Here is a 16,031-nt window from a genome sequence, read left to right as displayed (position 1 = left end):
AAAAATTTTTTTCTTTTTCCCATTTGCCAGGCTGCGCTCGGGTAAATTTTTATGTCCTTTTATGACATGGCTTAGAAATTGCCCAACATTAGATTTCTCTGATCTATTTTTTTTTTTTTCTATTTGAGGTGCCGCCTTGTAACGACCTTTTTCTTTTGGATACTTTTTTTTATTTTTATTTTTAAAATATAAATAGCAATGCTCTACGTGGTTGGACTTGGATTATCAGATGAAACCGATATTACTGTCAAAGGTTTAGAGGCCGTCAAGAATAGTGAACGTATTTATTTAGAAGCATATACTTCCATTTTGACTGTTGGCAAAGAAAAATTGGTAATAGAAAGAAAGGAACTTTTTGTAATCATAATAACACATTTATAATATATATATTATATTGATAGGAAGAATACTATGGTAAACCTGTAGTAGTTGCTGACCGTGAAATGGTAGAATCTGAAAGTGATATTATTTTGGCCAATGCTGATAAAGTGGATGTTAGTTTCTTGGTAGTAGGCGATCCTTATGGGTAAAAAATTTCATCAAAAACATATACACACAAACATAATAATATAACGTCATTCTTTTTCTAATGATTTTTTTTTTTAAAAAAAAAATAGGGCCACTACACATACTGATTTAGTAATTCGCGCAAGAGAATTGGGTATTCCTGTACAAGTGATCCATAACGCTTCTATCATGAACGCGGTAGGTGCATGCGGACTTCAATTATATAACTTTGGACAAACCATCTCTATTGTATTCTTCACGGAAACATGGCGACCAGACAGTTTCTATGATCGTATACGAGAAAATAAAGAATTAGGATTACATACTTTATGTTTATTGGATATCAAGGTCAAGGAACAAAGCATCGAAAACATGGCACGTGGACGTAGGATTTATGAACCTCCAAGATACATGACCATCAATCAAGCAGTGGAACAATTATTGGAAATTGAAGATAATCGAAAGGAAGGTGTATGTGGATCAAATCGTCTGGCTATTGGATGTGCTAGAATTGGGACCAAAACACAACAAATCGTTGCTGGTACTTTGGCTGAATTGGAACAAGTTGACTTTGGAGGACCTTTACATTCCTTGGTCTTGATTGGTGATCGTATGCATGAAATGGAAGCTCAATTTATTCGTGATTATGCCGTCAACCCTGTTACTTTTGATGCCATTGTGAAAGAGCATTATCATATATAAACTTTTTTTTTTATTTTACTACCACTACTACTTTTACTGTTACTATTACAACAACAACAACAACATCAACATCTTATCATCCATCATATATCACTTATTATCTTAGAACTGTTTAAATTTAGATTCATTCACATTATTATCATCTTGCCTTTTTTTTTTTTTTTCTTGTATCATCTTATTCATTGGGTTTCATTTCAGATACCATATGTGTCACTTTTTTTTTGGTTTCTCAATAAAATAATTTCTTTATTTTTTTTTCCTTTTTCTTTTTATTTATCTATTTTTTTTTTTTTTTTTTTTACTCTTTAATAATATTATGTCATCCAAAGGAAAAGAACAAGAACTTAAAAAGAATATTAGTAAAGCAACTGAAACAGCTCAAGAAAATATTGATAAAGCATCAAATGCAACTCAAGAAGGATTAGAAAAAGCATCCAAAACAGCACAAGAAGAAGTGGTCAGATTACGACAAGAATTGGATGATCTTCGATCTAAAGCAAATCCTAAAATTAGGAAAGCTGAAGACTTTTTAACATCACCTACATCATGTAGTTTTTATCAAGGTAATAGAATGATAAATAATAGAGATGAAAAGAAAAAAATCATTCGATTTAAATCTATATATATATATTATTGTTTTAGGTGTCTTGGTTGGTGCTGGTCTTGTTTTCTTGTATGCGAAATACATTGCTCCTCCAAATAGTGGGTTGAAACTTTAATGATGATAATAGATAGTATGATGATCAAGCTGTATCTATTGTGCAATTATAATAAAATTATTATTTAGTTCAATGTTGACCAATTTCAATATATTGATTGATGGATTCAAATAAATCATCCATTCTTCTTCAGAAGAAAATACCAGTTAAGGATCAAAAAAACGCGGAGATGAAATCTTGTAAATTGTCCCCTCATGTAGAAGAACTATTTTTATTTTCTTTTTTCTTTTGTTATCCTTATTAACTTTATATATATATATAAATATATAAATATATTATATATATTATTTCTTTCGATATATATATATACATACTCCCTTTTGAATGTTGAGTCGGTTTGGATTCAGCAAGCCTACAAGTATCGATGCTCAACTTGATAACAAACGCGTAGCGTTGGAAGAAATTTTGGATATGGAGGATTGTCTAGGTCAGGTACAAATGCGTCACAAGAAACTTATTGACTTGTATGTAAGAAACTTACTATAATAATATAATAATATAATAATAATTTGATATATTCAACCTTCTTTTCTTTTTTGGGGGGGGGAATGATAATAGTATAAAACGACCTTTGATCATCTCTCAACTCATTCGTCATTTAGTTTTGGGGGACGACAGCAATTACGCTTGGATTGCTTGTGAAATCTTGGCTTCAGCAATCCCTTCTATCATGGAAACATTGGTATTTCAACATCGAGAATTATTATTGGTATACTGGGCTTTATTATATCAAACTTATCGACTCACTCGTCAACAAGTCGTCTATTTTTGTAAAGTCAATCAAGCTCTTTTAGCTCGTCGACCAGCTGATATGGTACAATTCGTTACTCGATTATCTGATCTTTTACCACACTGGATTTATCATCTGGGTGATCCTCAAGGTTCTCAATTGGCTGATTTATTAGTATCTTTTATCTATTCTGAACGTATGATCGATTGTACTGGGATTACAAAAGTAAGTAAATAAATACATGCTGCAAAAGGAGATTAGAAAATATATAACCTGTTTTTAACTCCCCCCCCTTTTCTTTTTCCTTTTTTTTTTTTTTTTTTTGTCAACTTCATGATAGTGGTTTTGTCAACAAGGACTTATTCGACTATTGACAGAACAACTGAATCCATCAGTAGATCCTATGGTAAGCAGTAGAACAAGAGAAGGGTATATACATAGTAGCTGATTATTATTCTTTTTTTTTGGATGGGGAAATCTATTACACTTAGATGCGTCAGATTTGTCAACAAGTATTATGTGATATTACTCGGTTAAGTCAAACTTCTCATCAAGATATGCAATCTATTGGACCCAACGATTTGATGAACGATTTGTCAAGGTAAAGAGAGAAAATAAAAATGGAAATGAAGGAATCTGATTATTCATACCCTCGGTTTTAGTACGGAAACAATTAAAAGGGTGATGGATTCGATGCTGGATACGACATCACCTGAAGCAATTGATAGTTTCGTTTGTGGTGCAAAACTATTTATCAACATGATCCGATACAATGACGAAAGGTAAACAAAATAAATAAATAAAAAATAATTGGTGTATAACTCAAATTATCAAAATATTCTTTGTTTCTTTCTTTTTTTTTTTTTTTTTTTGCATGATAGATACCTCAACAATGACAACATATTGACTATGAATGATCATATTCCTACCAATTCCAAAATACTTGCATCCATGTTGACATACTGCACAACTCGATTACCCGAGATTTTATATCTATTGGAAAATCCAAGATCAAAGGTAATAAGAATAGAATGAATTCTTCATGATATTCATTCCCATAATTTTTGATAGCGAAAGGATCGATTAGGAATGGAACGACTTGTATTGTTAGAACTGGTTGCTGAATGGATTCATTGTTCAAATTTGATTGGGATTCAAGAAGAGGGTGATGGCTTCAAGTCAGCTTATTGTACGCTTGGTGTTACAGCTCGTGTATTGGTAAAGATAAAACAGAAAAAAAAAAAAAGAATAGGTTCATCTAATCGTCTACTACTTTTTAGGATCTTTTCTTTGCATTTCCGTCGTGTAACCTAGCTCATTCTGTGATCTGTGACATGATCGGTCAAACTTTTGAAAACAAATGTTTACATCGGAAAAATAACAAACAAATGATACTGGAGGTAAGAAAACTATATGTTAAGCAAATGATTCTAATCATTGATTTAAATAGGTATTTACAAGTGGGCGTTTGATTCATCGGATATTAGAAGTGAATACTCAAGTCAAGGCGTAAGTATATACAAACATGAATTAAATTATTATTTTGTCGCTTAACTTTTCTTTTTTTTTTTTCATCATTGATTGTTAGATGTCCCGAATTATCTCGTACTTTGGGTTACATGGGACATTTGACTTTGTTAACCAAATCCATTGTACAAATACTGGATTCACAACCATACTTGGTCAAAACTCTTGGTGATAGTGTTCCTTGGGAAGAATGGGCTGATTATGCTAATATCGTCCTGAATCGTTGTGAAAAATGGGACATCCCTCCTCTTTCTGATATATCGGTATCAGCTTCTACAACATCTTTATCTACTGCCACTTTTCCTACACCACCTCCACCAATTCATATACCATCATCATTATCGTCAGGACCATTATCGTCACCTTTACCATCACCAACCGTATTACCTTCATTGCCTTCATCATTTTTATCAACAGAAGTAAGTTATCATATACTTTAGTATTCACACAATCGATCTTAACTTTTTTTTTTATTTAATTTCTTTTCTAGTTTCCTGTTGATGCTAGCTAGTTGATTATACCATAGATTAGACTTGTTTTTTTTATTACTTTTCTTGTTTATATTTATCTCATCTTTTTTTTTTTTTGATTATATGATTGACCATATCAAATCGTACTCTTCTCTTTTTGTACAATAATAAAAAGCACATTCACATACTATAAATTCTTGACGATAATATTTGTAAATCGTTGCTTGTTCACTTTGAAGTGAGTATATGTAACATCAAAATTCTAGGCCCCGATTTTCTTTTTTTTTTTTGGAATATAAGATTCAGAGGTCAACTTTTTTTTTTCTTTTTACTCTTTTTTATTTTATTGAATTATATAGATCAACGATATGAACGAGCAGGATATTATCGACTCACAACGCGATCTCACTCTTGAAGATGTAAAAGATCAATTCAAGTTACAAAGCTATCATGTGGATCGGCTACCTAGTTTTGTTTCAGATACGGATGCGGTGGTGGATACGATTAGAAAATGTATGAATTTAACATCAGATCTTATTGGTGATTTAGAAGAACGCGGTCATTCTGACCTAACAGCATCATTAGAAGCCGGTCTGAAGGAAACTATTGATTTGGAACACGCTATTAAGACGCAAAAGGATTTGTTTCTCCAACTTCAAGCAAATGTACGACAAGGCGTGGATATTGTAAGTTTATTATTATTATTATTTTCATTTGAGATATATAGCTCATTTTCTACATTTTACTGAATAACTTGAATTGAACTATGATTGACTAAAGTACTTTCTACCTTTTTTTTTTTTTAATGATTAGGGTAATGGATTGGATCATTATAATGAAGCCTGGGGCAAGGAAAAACAGAGATACGACGGGTTAGCAGACAAGGACAAATATCATCGTCATGAAAAATACAACGAATTTAAACAGCTGGTCTGGGTAAGAGGTCGACATATTATCTTTCTTCGAACGTCACTCATTCCTTCTTCCTCAATAGAACGTGAAACACCCGGATATACCTATGCCAAGTTTGGGTGAAATGGAAAATAACCATGGTGATAACGATGATGAATTGATTGTAGCAGCTACAAAAAAATCATTGAAATGTCCTTTGACTACCACGTGGTTAGTAGAACCTATGACAAGGTAATATCAAAAAGTGAATGGAAATGAAAGGAAAAAAAAAAAAGAAATTAAAAGATTATCGATGGAGGTGTAAAATACATCAAACTTGAAAATAAAAGGATTTACTTACGATTATCTTACCTTTATTTCTCTTTTTTTTTTTTGTTTGATATATATATAATATAGCAAATCTTGCAAACATACATTCTCAAAAGATGCTATTTTTGGTATGATCAAACGAAGCAATGGACAAATAGTTGAATGCCCTGTGCCAGGTAGGGAAAAAAAAAAAAAAGATCAATCATGATATTCAGACAAAAGCCAGAGGATGTCGTTCTGACTACCATTTTTTTTTTTTTTATGTATTAGGATGTCGACAAGCACTAGGAATGACGAGCTTTTATGAAGACACTCTAATGGAACGTTTGGTAACCAAGGCAAAACATAACCAAGGCTCAGAAAATGGATCAAGTCAGGTAAGCATACAAGTTACCAGCTTATAATTGTTATTAACCTTTTTTCATTTTCTTCAATGCAAAATTCATAGTTCCATGATGTAGAATAGAAGTATAAATATATATTTATACGATCCTTTTTTTTTCTGTACATACGAATCAATCAAAAAAGAATGAATCCAAACTCAATAAATAAATAAATACATATATCAGAGCTTTCTTTTGTCCCTTTTTATCTATTCTATAAGCATTAACTACCACAATCTTATATTCTTGATATGGAAGCTTATGCAAGAAAGAGGTTGAAGATGATAGTTGATAAATACCGAATATTCATAATGGTAATTAATAAGATGAGGTTTCTATACTAATCGATATCATTCACCAATGAAATTCAATTTGAATATTTGATTTCAAACATCTCCAAAGGAGCAGAAGGGTGTTTATTTGTTTGAAAGCAGAAAAAAAAAGTAAATAATAATAATAATAATAAAAGGTATAAGAAGAAAAGATAGCAGAGACAGAAATAGAAAGGGAATGTGATAGGGTAAGAGAAAGAGAGAAAAAAAAAAAATAGAAAACTAACTAATGATAGATGATTTTGTGGTATTTCCAAGATAATAATAATAATAATACTGATGATGATGATGGATACTAACTAGGCTTCAGAAGTTTGTTCTTCGTCTTCCGATTTCAATGCGATTTGCTTGAGTTCCAAATCATTGCCAGTGATGCGACGATACATATCCTTGACATCATCACAAACTGATTCAGAATGAGAAGTAGCATCATATGAGCGAGAGATAAATACTTGATCCTGGGTACCATCCTCCAATGGTTCTTCAATATCCAAAACGGAGATAAACCTAATTAAAAAAAAAAAAAAAAAAAAAAAAAAAAAAAAAAAAGAAAAGGAGGAAGAATAAATATATGTGTCCATCTTCCGAAACCGTTCAATAACTTACTTTTCATGAATAGGACCCAATAAAGCCAAACCAGCTTCGACTTCTTTTTCCGGTTCATCAGTTTCAACAATAGTAGAGACAATGGCCAAATAGCTATCTTTGGGAGCTACATAATGGTTGTTAGAAACGCAAGCAACGTAAACATCGTGTTTACGACCAATTTGATTTTGAGGGAGAACAATTTGACAAGAATCAGCATCATTGGTGTTAGGAATAGGATGTTTGAGGATACAAATAGCGCGTACAACTTTGCCAGTAGCCTTCACCTTGTCCTTTGCATAAGAGGGATCACAGATGATATGTTTAGCGCGAGCAATTTCGTTTTCAGACTTGATACCAACAGCTACCCCATTTTCATAGATGATTTCATCAGCAGCTCGTCCCAACATATAAACACCTCCATAGATAGCACTCAATCTATATTACAAAAAAAAAAAAAAAATATTATTAGTAATCCAAAAACGAAAATGATGAGAAAAAGTATCCAGGGGGGGTGAATAAAAGAAGAAGAAGAAACAAGGGGGGTTGAGATGGCGAAGAAGAAGAAAAAAAAAAAAAGAAAAGGGGAAAAACACGAGTACAAGGAGGAAAAGAAGGGAGTGTAGATAAAGTTTTTTTTTTTGTGGCAGTAAAAAGATCAATGATATCTAGTCTAAAGTGGTTCTCCTCCAAAGCTATGTTTTAGATTAATATTCTTACCTTGCAAATGATTGAGGGAGTTCACCTAAACCATAGAGAGGATAAATATAAGGGGTCTTTCCGTAACGAGCAATGGAACCAATATAAAGAATAACCTTGTCGATGGTAGAGCGAGCAGGTTGTTCAAGATAAGAATCATCCAAATGTAAAGCCATAGCATGTCCAATTAAATCCTGAGTTCCAGGTTCCAATCCAAATTTCTTGTAAAGATCAGCAGTAGTAATAGTATCAAAGTTAACGCCGTCATGAGTGGATTCATCGTCTTCCTTGTAATTTTGAATGAATTCAAAGAATTTTTGTAAACGACGTTTTTCCACCAAACCCAATAAAGGAGATGCCAAAGCTTCAGTTTCACTGGCAGGCATATGAGTGATTTTGCCATCGACGTACACAAAAGAGCCAGTAATTTGTTTGAATTCGAGGTATCTTGTCACACCAGTATGAACCAGGAACTTGACAATTTCACCATGAGCCATCAAGAACTTGGGAATCAAATCAACATTATAATCACGGCTATTACCAAGTTCTTCAGGAACAGGAACATCTGGTCTGAATTGACGATAAAGCTATAATAAAAGATGAGATGTAAGCATATTTTATATAATAACACACTCTCTCTCTATATATATATATAAATATATTACCTGGTTCAGGTGAAGAGACGCAGTATTACCACCATAGTAATCGTTTCTATCCATTTGTAAAACACGTTTCTTTTCAGCAGATAAGATACCAGCCAAGATACATTCGGTCAAACCAGTACCAAGAACAATAACATCATATTCTTCATTCTATACGCGGTAAAAAGAAAAGAAAAGGAGATATTAGAGTAAGTTTTTGCGTGAGAAAGAAGAAAAAAGAACTTACCATAGTGTAGATATATATATGTAGTATTTATATAAAAAAAAATGAGAATGTAAACAAACACACACGTAAGTAAACAAGTAAATAAAAAAAAAAAAAAAAAGAAAGAAAAAGAAAAAGAAAAAGAAAGGCAAAAAAAAATTCATTTTAAATTTGGCAGGTTGTCGGGAATTGGGGTAACATTCAATGGACAAAAACACGTGGAGCTACATATCCCTTCTTATACTTTATTGGCTCAATTGAATGTTCCCCCCACAAGTATTACTTCCAAGTAAGTTAACAACTGTGTATGTTATGTTGTCAAAATCATATTGATATTTACTCTTCGGGGATCCAACCGATCCAACCTTTTCCCCCCCTCCCCCTTTATATCCACCCATATATACACACACATCTTTACGACAACATACTTCCTTCGCATAAATTTTATATAAACATCAATTTTCTTACTTACCTTTTTTTTTTTTCTCTTTTTCTCTTTACTTTTTTTTTTTTTTTTTTTTTTTTTTTTTTTTTTTTTTTTTTTTTTTTTTTTTAATGATGACGAGTATAAAGCAACAAGAACCTTGTTTCCGAATCTATTTAGGGAAGAGTAATTGGGTGAATCTCAATTCTAAAATCACGGCTGATCTTATTACTATTTTTGAAAAAGGTGTTCCAGCTCGTTATACTTTGGCACCTGGCCTTCAGATTGATATTTTACCAAATGATGTTGATTGCAATAGTAAAACAACGGAAGTACCCAATTTAATGCGTGCCGATCTTTGCTATGATATTGACGACAATAAACAAGATAATCCTTCATCATCTATCACTCCTCCTATGAAAACTTTTGCTGAACGTCAAGAAGCTGTACAACAAGCCCTCTCTCGATTTATCAAGAATGAATTGGAAAGTCAGGGTATCATTGATGCATTCCCTCCTACTGATCGTGATGCTCCTTTACCACATGTCTCAACTTTGGCTACTCATCGTCATCTTGGTCTAGTAGCTGCTCCTCCTAAATTTAACAAGCGTACATCAAACCCAAAACATCTTCTACAGCAACATCCACCCCATATCGATGAAAAAAATCGACAATCAGATAATATCAACAAATCATCATCAACTTCTGATAACTCGGCATCATCATCTGTTTTAACTACTAGAAAATTTTCATCCAAAAAAATCAAAAAACGACGCAAATTTTCAAAAACAAACTTTTCATCTAAATCATCATCATCAATTATACAATCTCATGATCGACAGGATGATGACTTTTCCAAGGATAATTCATCAAAACATCAAATTCAATTCACATCCCCTCCATATGATTTTCGACCTTCTACGCTCTCTTCAGTGACAACAAGTCGTAGTGGACAATATGACAAAGGAAAATCATCATCCTTTACAATAACAGAAAAACAAATGGACTCATCAGCAGAGGGTGATGATGATGATGATCAGAACAATTATAATGATCATGATGTGAAGGATGATGGAAGTATACAAGGAAACTTATATGATGATCATTCAGCACGCACGGACTTGTTTCATTCTATGGATTTTATGGCACCGACAACAACCACAACCACGACAACAACAACAGCAACAACAACATCATCATCATCATCATCATCACTTTGGTACCCACAACGACATTTTCAAACTAATCCTTCACCATCCTCAGCCACTTTATCATCACCGCCCTTGTTTTATCCACAACATCACCAACAACAGGCATCACCCCTTTATCCATCAGACCATTCTTCACAACAAAAAGATGTGACAGCATGCTGGGGTTTATACGGTTATGGAGATCATCAACATCATCAACAACATCAACATGATTTTGATATATATACTCAACCATATCCACCCAATGAAAGATCGCAAGGAGAACCTTTATTAATGAAATCTCTTGAAACGGATTATAACACACTTCGATCAACCACTATACTTCCATCATCTTCATCTCCCACTTATCAACCACCATTGCAACCCTATTATGCAAATAACCATGCCTTGTCGTTTTTGTTACCCTCCTCAAACTCCCTTTCCAATATACCACCTCTACCATCCTCATCTTCTTCTTCTTCAAATGATACCGATGCTACCATGGAATTGATCACCTCACCTCTACCACCATCCACAGCTGCTTCTCGTCGCTCTAGCAAAGGTTCTATTTTGACTAGATAGTATTAGCTAGTGATATTTTCCTTTTTTTTTTTTTTTTTTGGTTCACTTTTTGATCTTATTCCTTTTCCTTATATAAATGAAGAATAAAAATAAAAAAAAAAAGTTGGTTTGAATCTATCTACCTTTTTTTATTATTATTATTATTATTATCACGATAAAAAAAATGATGACTATAATACAAATGTAATATATACTAAATAAATGATGACTATAATCCTAAAGGTGCCTTGAAGATAGCTTCCACTTCGGTAGATATCGTTTGTTGCATCTTGTCCATAAAAGGAATCCAATCGGGCCCTATTCCATGTTGTCGTCGAATAATATGGTTCAAATGCATCAGTAGCAGCTGGGCTCTTTCCAAATCCTTGTACCAAACCAGTTGTTTCAAATAATTCGTCACTGTATCAACATCCTTTGGATCGGGCATTGTTTTATATTCCTGTACCCATTCATTTAGTAAATTTCGTACATCCTCGAGTTCCGATTTCCCCATTAGCTTTGGTTCTTTTTGGACCTAGTCACAAAAATAAATATATATAAAATAAGTATAATGATCACATTTCAACGCCTATCATCATAAGACTTACTTTATTGTTGCTTTCCGCTGAAGAAGAAAGTGCTATTGATGATGTTAATGGTGATGATGATCGAGTACTGACCTGATGGTGCCTTTTTCGTTCTTGTTTTTGTCGATAAATTTCCAATAGTTCTTGTTGGATATCTTTAATTTTTTTATTATATACAACAGTTAGTCATCAAATTATCCTTGATCTTTTTTTTTTTTTTTTTTTTTTTTTTTTACCTCTGGGTAGCTGAGACCATATCTCCGTATCCTTGGGATGCATGTTTCCTAGTAGTTGGTCGTCATGATCGAAGGATCCAGTGGTCGAAATATCATCATCATCATCATTATTATTCGTATTTGTCAGCATCCCAACGTCAAAACCAGATTGGCTATCATTATCTTGACAAGAGGAGGATCTTTTCGGGCTAGGTGGGAAAAGTTGAGTAAGAGTGACGACCGGTTTTTTTTCAATGGTTTTCGATTTTGTACGCCTATTTTGAGGTGATTTCGTAATCCTTGAACTATTGCCGTTGTTCGTTGTGGAGGAAGATGTCGATGTTTTAAGAGAAAACTTTGAAACTGATGTAGATGTTTCCTGTTGCTTTCCATGTTCCCTTGTTTCTGTCGATGAACTAATAGTAGTATAAGCTTCTAATACTTGTTTTTGCATTGTATTTGGTAACGCCAAAAGGGCTGCAGGATCTAGTTGAGACCAAGATGGAAGGACCGTTAAACTTTGAGTAGATGCAGTAGTCATATTATTATTATTATTATTATTATTTTCCATGGTTATTGACTTTGAAGAATTCATAGGCTGTTGTTGATTTTTCGTTGATTCATGTACTAGTTCCAATTCATATCCATCTTTTAACTCTTGTTGTATATTTTGAGGTAGTTCCATATATACATTATAATCCACCGTCTAAAATAGTAAATAAAAATAAAAAAAGAAAAGATGAGTAATGCCACTAAAAATAGTTCATTTTACTCACCATCTTGTTTTTCCTTTGTATGTCTTTACAAGTTTCAGTTTCTTGGACTTTATCAGTCGTCGAAGATGTCATGGTACCAAATGGAAGTTTTGATTGCCCTAATATATAAAGATATCATCCTTGTAAATAAACCATACAATCAACTTTAGAAGGTTGACTTACGCTCGTCTTCAGAATCACTGCCATCATCATCATCGTTCAGCTTTTGTATTTGAATGCCTAGACCTATAGTAGAAAGTATGAAAAAAAAAAGTTTGATTCATTTCGATTTTGTCATTGAATTTCATATTTTACCTCTTATATCACTAACCAAGAATGAAAATGTTTTCAATATACGCTTGACATGGGATGCAATGAGATCAGGATCATTAGTAAAGGAATCCAACGTTATGGATTTTGAATAGCTATCGCATTCTCCACAGCCAAGATGTTTTTCCGCTTCACCTGCATAGATAGATCGGACCAGTACCTGTAAAATACAATAGTATAAATTGGAGAGTCAGTTAATGACACTTAGATTTGACATTGGTTTTGTTATAAATACCTTGAGAGTAATGTTTTTCCCTTTCTTGTCGATCGCCTTTAATCTTTCACTGACTTCTGTCGCTAAGGATTCCAAAAATTTCTATACAAAAAAAAAAAAAGTTAAATAAGATAATAAAAAGGGCTGGTATTGTTTTCTGTGTTGACTTCTTACATCGGCTTGATCGTCATTTTCAAATCGAACACCCCACTAAAAAAATAATAAATGTTGTTAGAAAATGATATATATTTATCAATACACACCCAATATAGTAATTATATTATCACTCATAATCACACACTTACGTTGACTTCAGCACTAAGAGATTGTCTAGGCTGATCAGTAACAAGGGGACGATCATCAATACCTTTTGCAAAACTATAAAGTGTTTGACCAGTTTTTGGACCAAATTTTGATTTCAAAGTAGAGAGTGCCATTTTCCCAAGTTGCCCAACAGTAGTCACTCCCTATCATCATGACAAAAGTATGTAAAAAAAAAAAAAAAAAAAAAAAAATCAGTGTTAGTATTTGATGTATACAAACTATTTAAAAAAAAAACACTGAAATGATCCCATTTATATTACCATTTCCTGCAGTTTACTTTCCATGGAATATCCGACCTAATATAAATAGAAAAATGGAAAGTAAGTTTATTACAAAAATTAATATATAATCTATATTTTGAAATAAAGGAGAGAGAACACTTACACCAGGTAAATCTCCTACATTTTGATCAGTCAGAAATGATTGAATATCTTGCGTTTTACAGTAGTATTGATTACAGGGTTTTGCCTTTTTGGTTGCCAATCTACAATACGATATTTATAAAAAGAAAAAAGGTAAATCAGATATTTTTGTCAGTAATATTATCATTCAAATAGAATATTTTTACCTTGCTATAAGAATATTGGGTCCAATTCCAATACTTGCTTCACAACCTGTTCTTTCTCGGATATCATCACGTATTTTCTTAGCCAAAGATTCTTCTTGTCCAGTTTCCGCTTGTGTAATATGAGATCCAACTTCCAGCAAGGCTTCATCAACGCTAACAGCTTGAATTTCATCAGCATATTCAAACAAAATCTATAATACCAGTAAGAAATTAGTGTGATTTGTATGAACATAAAAATTACTTCCAAGCTTACATTATAAAATATTTCTGATACTTTTCTGTATTCTTCAAATTCATATCTAGAGAGATAAAATCAGTTTGTATTAGTCAAATATATATATATATTAATTCTTTCTATTTCATTTTAGTTTCTTACGGTATGATATGAAGATCAGGACACAATTCTTGAGCTTGTCCCACACTAATAAAAGTAATAATCATATTAAAAAAAAAAATAGAGAATTCAAAGTATTGATGATTTATTCTTTCTGCTAGAGTTAACCTACCGCATGCCATTTCGAATACCAAAAGACCTTGCTATATAGTTGCATGACGCTAAGAAAAAGTAAAAGAAAAGAAAAGAAAAAAAAAAGAGGATGAGAATAAGATTGTAATGAATCTATTATTGTTTTCAATTACCTATATCACTTGATGAATTTTTTTGAAGACCTTTTCCATGAGAGACAGCCACCTTTATCAATAATAATAATAATAATAACAATAATAAAAAAGCAAGTTAGTATCACCATAGTGATCCTTTTTTTTTTTTTTTTTTTTTGTGACAATTTACTGGTAAACATGATAATTCTGGTCTACTTTTGATTCCAACAGAGGCAAAAAAGCAATCAAAGTCAACATGCATCACTAATCGACGATGGGATTGTTGTTTCTGTTTTAATGAGTGAGAAGATGATGATCGTTGTTCCTTCGCTTTCCGTACAATATCTTTGAGTTCTGCTTTCCATGAAGATAAATGATGTAATCGAGATGATTGATAGTATCGCTTGACAAAATCAGGATTTGCGGTAGAATTATTGCGATTCCATGGATTTGATAATAATGCTGCATTGAGATCCTTTCCAGAAGGTTGTATATTTTCTAATTTCGATGATGGAGAAGATGGTTGTGGTGATATTCTTGATGATGCTGATGAAGAAGGTCGTAGTGGTGCTATTGTCAAAGGAGAAGGTCGATTCACATTTGTCGGTGTAGAAAACGAATGACATATAGATTCCTTGGTATTAGATAGTTGATTATCGTTGCCAGAAGTAAGTTCTTCAATATTCTGTCGTATTGATGTAAGTGTAGTAGAAGATGATTCTGTGCTGATAGATCGATTAAATTTTATTTCTTTTTGAGCTCGTTCATTATGTATCACTCTGTATTTTGTCCAAGGTAATAATTGTCCTGCTTTAATTGAATCCATGATCCAACTTGGTGTCACCACTTTGTACGCCCTACATAAAATAAAATAATTAGGTATTTTTGCAAAAATGAAATAAAAAAAAAATAAAAATTACTTTTTACCTGAATTCGTGCATTTTAGAATTAGTCAAAGTAGTTGCTATGATATGAGTCACTTTGGATTTTTTCACTATAACAAAATAAAATTAAATAAAATAAGAATTAGTAAGATATTTTATTATATATATATATCTTACAATAATGCTGATAGTCTCCTCCATATTGAACAATAATTCGTCGTAGTTCACTTTGAGGAGGATCAGTATATCCATTAACATAAATAGATAGACCTTTCAAAATTGGTATAATATTTCCTTCTGCTTGATTTCCTCTAGAATATTAAAAATATAATTTTAGTTTATGCATCTTAGATCAAGGAATGAATTACTTACAATATTGCTTCTTGTTCTTTGAGTTTCGATTGTTTATTTTGCATATATTTTCGAAACTCTCCAAAGTTGATCGCTCCATATGGATCTTGATCTGTCATCAAAAGATGTTAATGTAAAATAAAAAGGAAAAAAAGAAAAGAGTGTAGAAGACGACCGCAGTTGGCAAGACATCAAAACCAAATGTTTTTTCTTTGATGTTTTCAAATACCGACCTCAGCAACAAGAGTTTGTGATTTTCTCTCCCTCTTTTTTTTTTTCTCTCTCT

The 16,031-nt window shown here is 32.4% G+C and overlaps 7 protein-coding genes across 7 annotated transcripts; 5 read left to right on the top strand and 2 right to left on the bottom strand.

The window, feature by feature from the left end:
- Window positions 1–112: 112 nt before the first annotated feature.
- Window positions 113–1,465, top strand: BX664DRAFT_338088 (diphthine synthase). Its single transcript, XM_051546363.1, has 3 exons — window positions 113–333; window positions 402–526; window positions 618–1,465. The coding sequence occupies exons 1-3, from the start codon at window positions 199–201 to the stop codon at window positions 1,207–1,209; spliced, it is 852 nt and encodes a 283-aa protein (XP_051398321.1). The 5' UTR covers window positions 113–198; the 3' UTR covers window positions 1,210–1,465.
- A 34-nt stretch (window positions 1,466–1,499) lies between these two features.
- Window positions 1,500–2,115, top strand: BX664DRAFT_338081 (uncharacterized protein). Its single transcript, XM_051546362.1, has 2 exons — window positions 1,500–1,772; window positions 1,852–2,115. The coding sequence occupies exons 1-2, from the start codon at window positions 1,526–1,528 to the stop codon at window positions 1,926–1,928; spliced, it is 324 nt and encodes a 107-aa protein (XP_051398320.1). The 5' UTR covers window positions 1,500–1,525; the 3' UTR covers window positions 1,929–2,115.
- A 65-nt stretch (window positions 2,116–2,180) lies between these two features.
- Window positions 2,181–4,841, top strand: BX664DRAFT_338078 (SIT4 phosphatase-associated protein-domain-containing protein). Its single transcript, XM_051546361.1, has 10 exons — window positions 2,181–2,392; window positions 2,487–2,883; window positions 2,999–3,064; window positions 3,150–3,259; window positions 3,321–3,440; window positions 3,540–3,675; window positions 3,730–3,876; window positions 3,939–4,058; window positions 4,109–4,167; window positions 4,247–4,841. Exons 1-10 carry the CDS (start codon window positions 2,253–2,255, stop codon window positions 4,623–4,625), a joined length of 1,674 nt encoding a protein of 557 aa, XP_051398319.1. The 5' UTR covers window positions 2,181–2,252; the 3' UTR covers window positions 4,626–4,841.
- A 155-nt stretch (window positions 4,842–4,996) lies between these two features.
- On the top strand, window positions 4,997–6,459 carry BX664DRAFT_338065 (zinc-finger of the MIZ type in Nse subunit-domain-containing protein; the record flags this gene model as incomplete). The annotated part of the gene is made up of 6 exons (XM_051546360.1): window positions 4,997–5,341; window positions 5,469–5,591; window positions 5,650–5,798; window positions 5,964–6,052; window positions 6,147–6,253; window positions 6,325–6,459. Coding segments are annotated over exons 1-6 (799 nt in total), but the record flags the coding sequence as incomplete, so codon positions are not given.
- Window positions 6,460–6,606: 147 nt separating this feature from the next.
- Window positions 6,607–8,855, bottom strand: BX664DRAFT_174809 (GDP dissociation inhibitor). The gene is made up of 5 exons (XM_051540004.1): window positions 8,764–8,855; window positions 8,541–8,687; window positions 7,897–8,462; window positions 7,198–7,614; window positions 6,607–7,098 (listed from the first exon to the last, which is right to left on the bottom strand). The coding sequence occupies exons 1-5, from the start codon at window positions 8,764–8,766 to the stop codon at window positions 6,891–6,893; spliced, it is 1,341 nt and encodes a 446-aa protein (XP_051398317.1). The 5' UTR covers window positions 8,767–8,855; the 3' UTR covers window positions 6,607–6,890.
- A 445-nt stretch (window positions 8,856–9,300) lies between these two features.
- Window positions 9,301–10,938, top strand: BX664DRAFT_316422 (uncharacterized protein; the record flags this gene model as incomplete). Its single annotated transcript, XM_051542716.1, has 1 exon — window positions 9,301–10,938. The coding sequence occupies one exon, from the start codon at window positions 9,301–9,303 to the stop codon at window positions 10,936–10,938; it is 1,638 nt and encodes a 545-aa protein (XP_051398316.1).
- Window positions 10,939–11,049: 111 nt separating this feature from the next.
- Window positions 11,050–15,915, bottom strand: BX664DRAFT_283783 (uncharacterized protein). Its single transcript, XM_051541611.1, has 20 exons — window positions 15,767–15,915; window positions 15,572–15,705; window positions 15,438–15,504; window positions 14,701–15,367; window positions 14,550–14,601; window positions 14,417–14,465; window positions 14,287–14,331; window positions 14,164–14,209; window positions 13,911–14,101; window positions 13,727–13,826; window positions 13,603–13,638; window positions 13,324–13,485; window positions 13,193–13,228; window positions 13,040–13,120; window positions 12,790–12,964; window positions 12,658–12,720; window positions 12,496–12,593; window positions 11,741–12,425; window positions 11,526–11,659; window positions 11,050–11,452 (listed from the first exon to the last, which is right to left on the bottom strand). Exons 1-20 carry the CDS (start codon window positions 15,862–15,864, stop codon window positions 11,147–11,149), a joined length of 3,225 nt encoding a protein of 1,074 aa, XP_051398315.1. The 5' UTR covers window positions 15,865–15,915; the 3' UTR covers window positions 11,050–11,146.
- Window positions 15,916–16,031: the final 116 nt, after the last annotated feature.

The sequence above is a fragment of the Halteromyces radiatus genome (assembly GCF_025201355.1).
Source record: "Halteromyces radiatus strain CBS 162.75 chromosome Unknown BX664scaffold_6, whole genome shotgun sequence".
NCBI classification, from domain to species: domain Eukaryota; kingdom Fungi; phylum Mucoromycota; class Mucoromycetes; order Mucorales; family Cunninghamellaceae; genus Halteromyces; species Halteromyces radiatus.
Note: the sequence above shows the minus strand (reverse complement) of the source record. Positions and strands in the feature narration are given on the sequence as shown.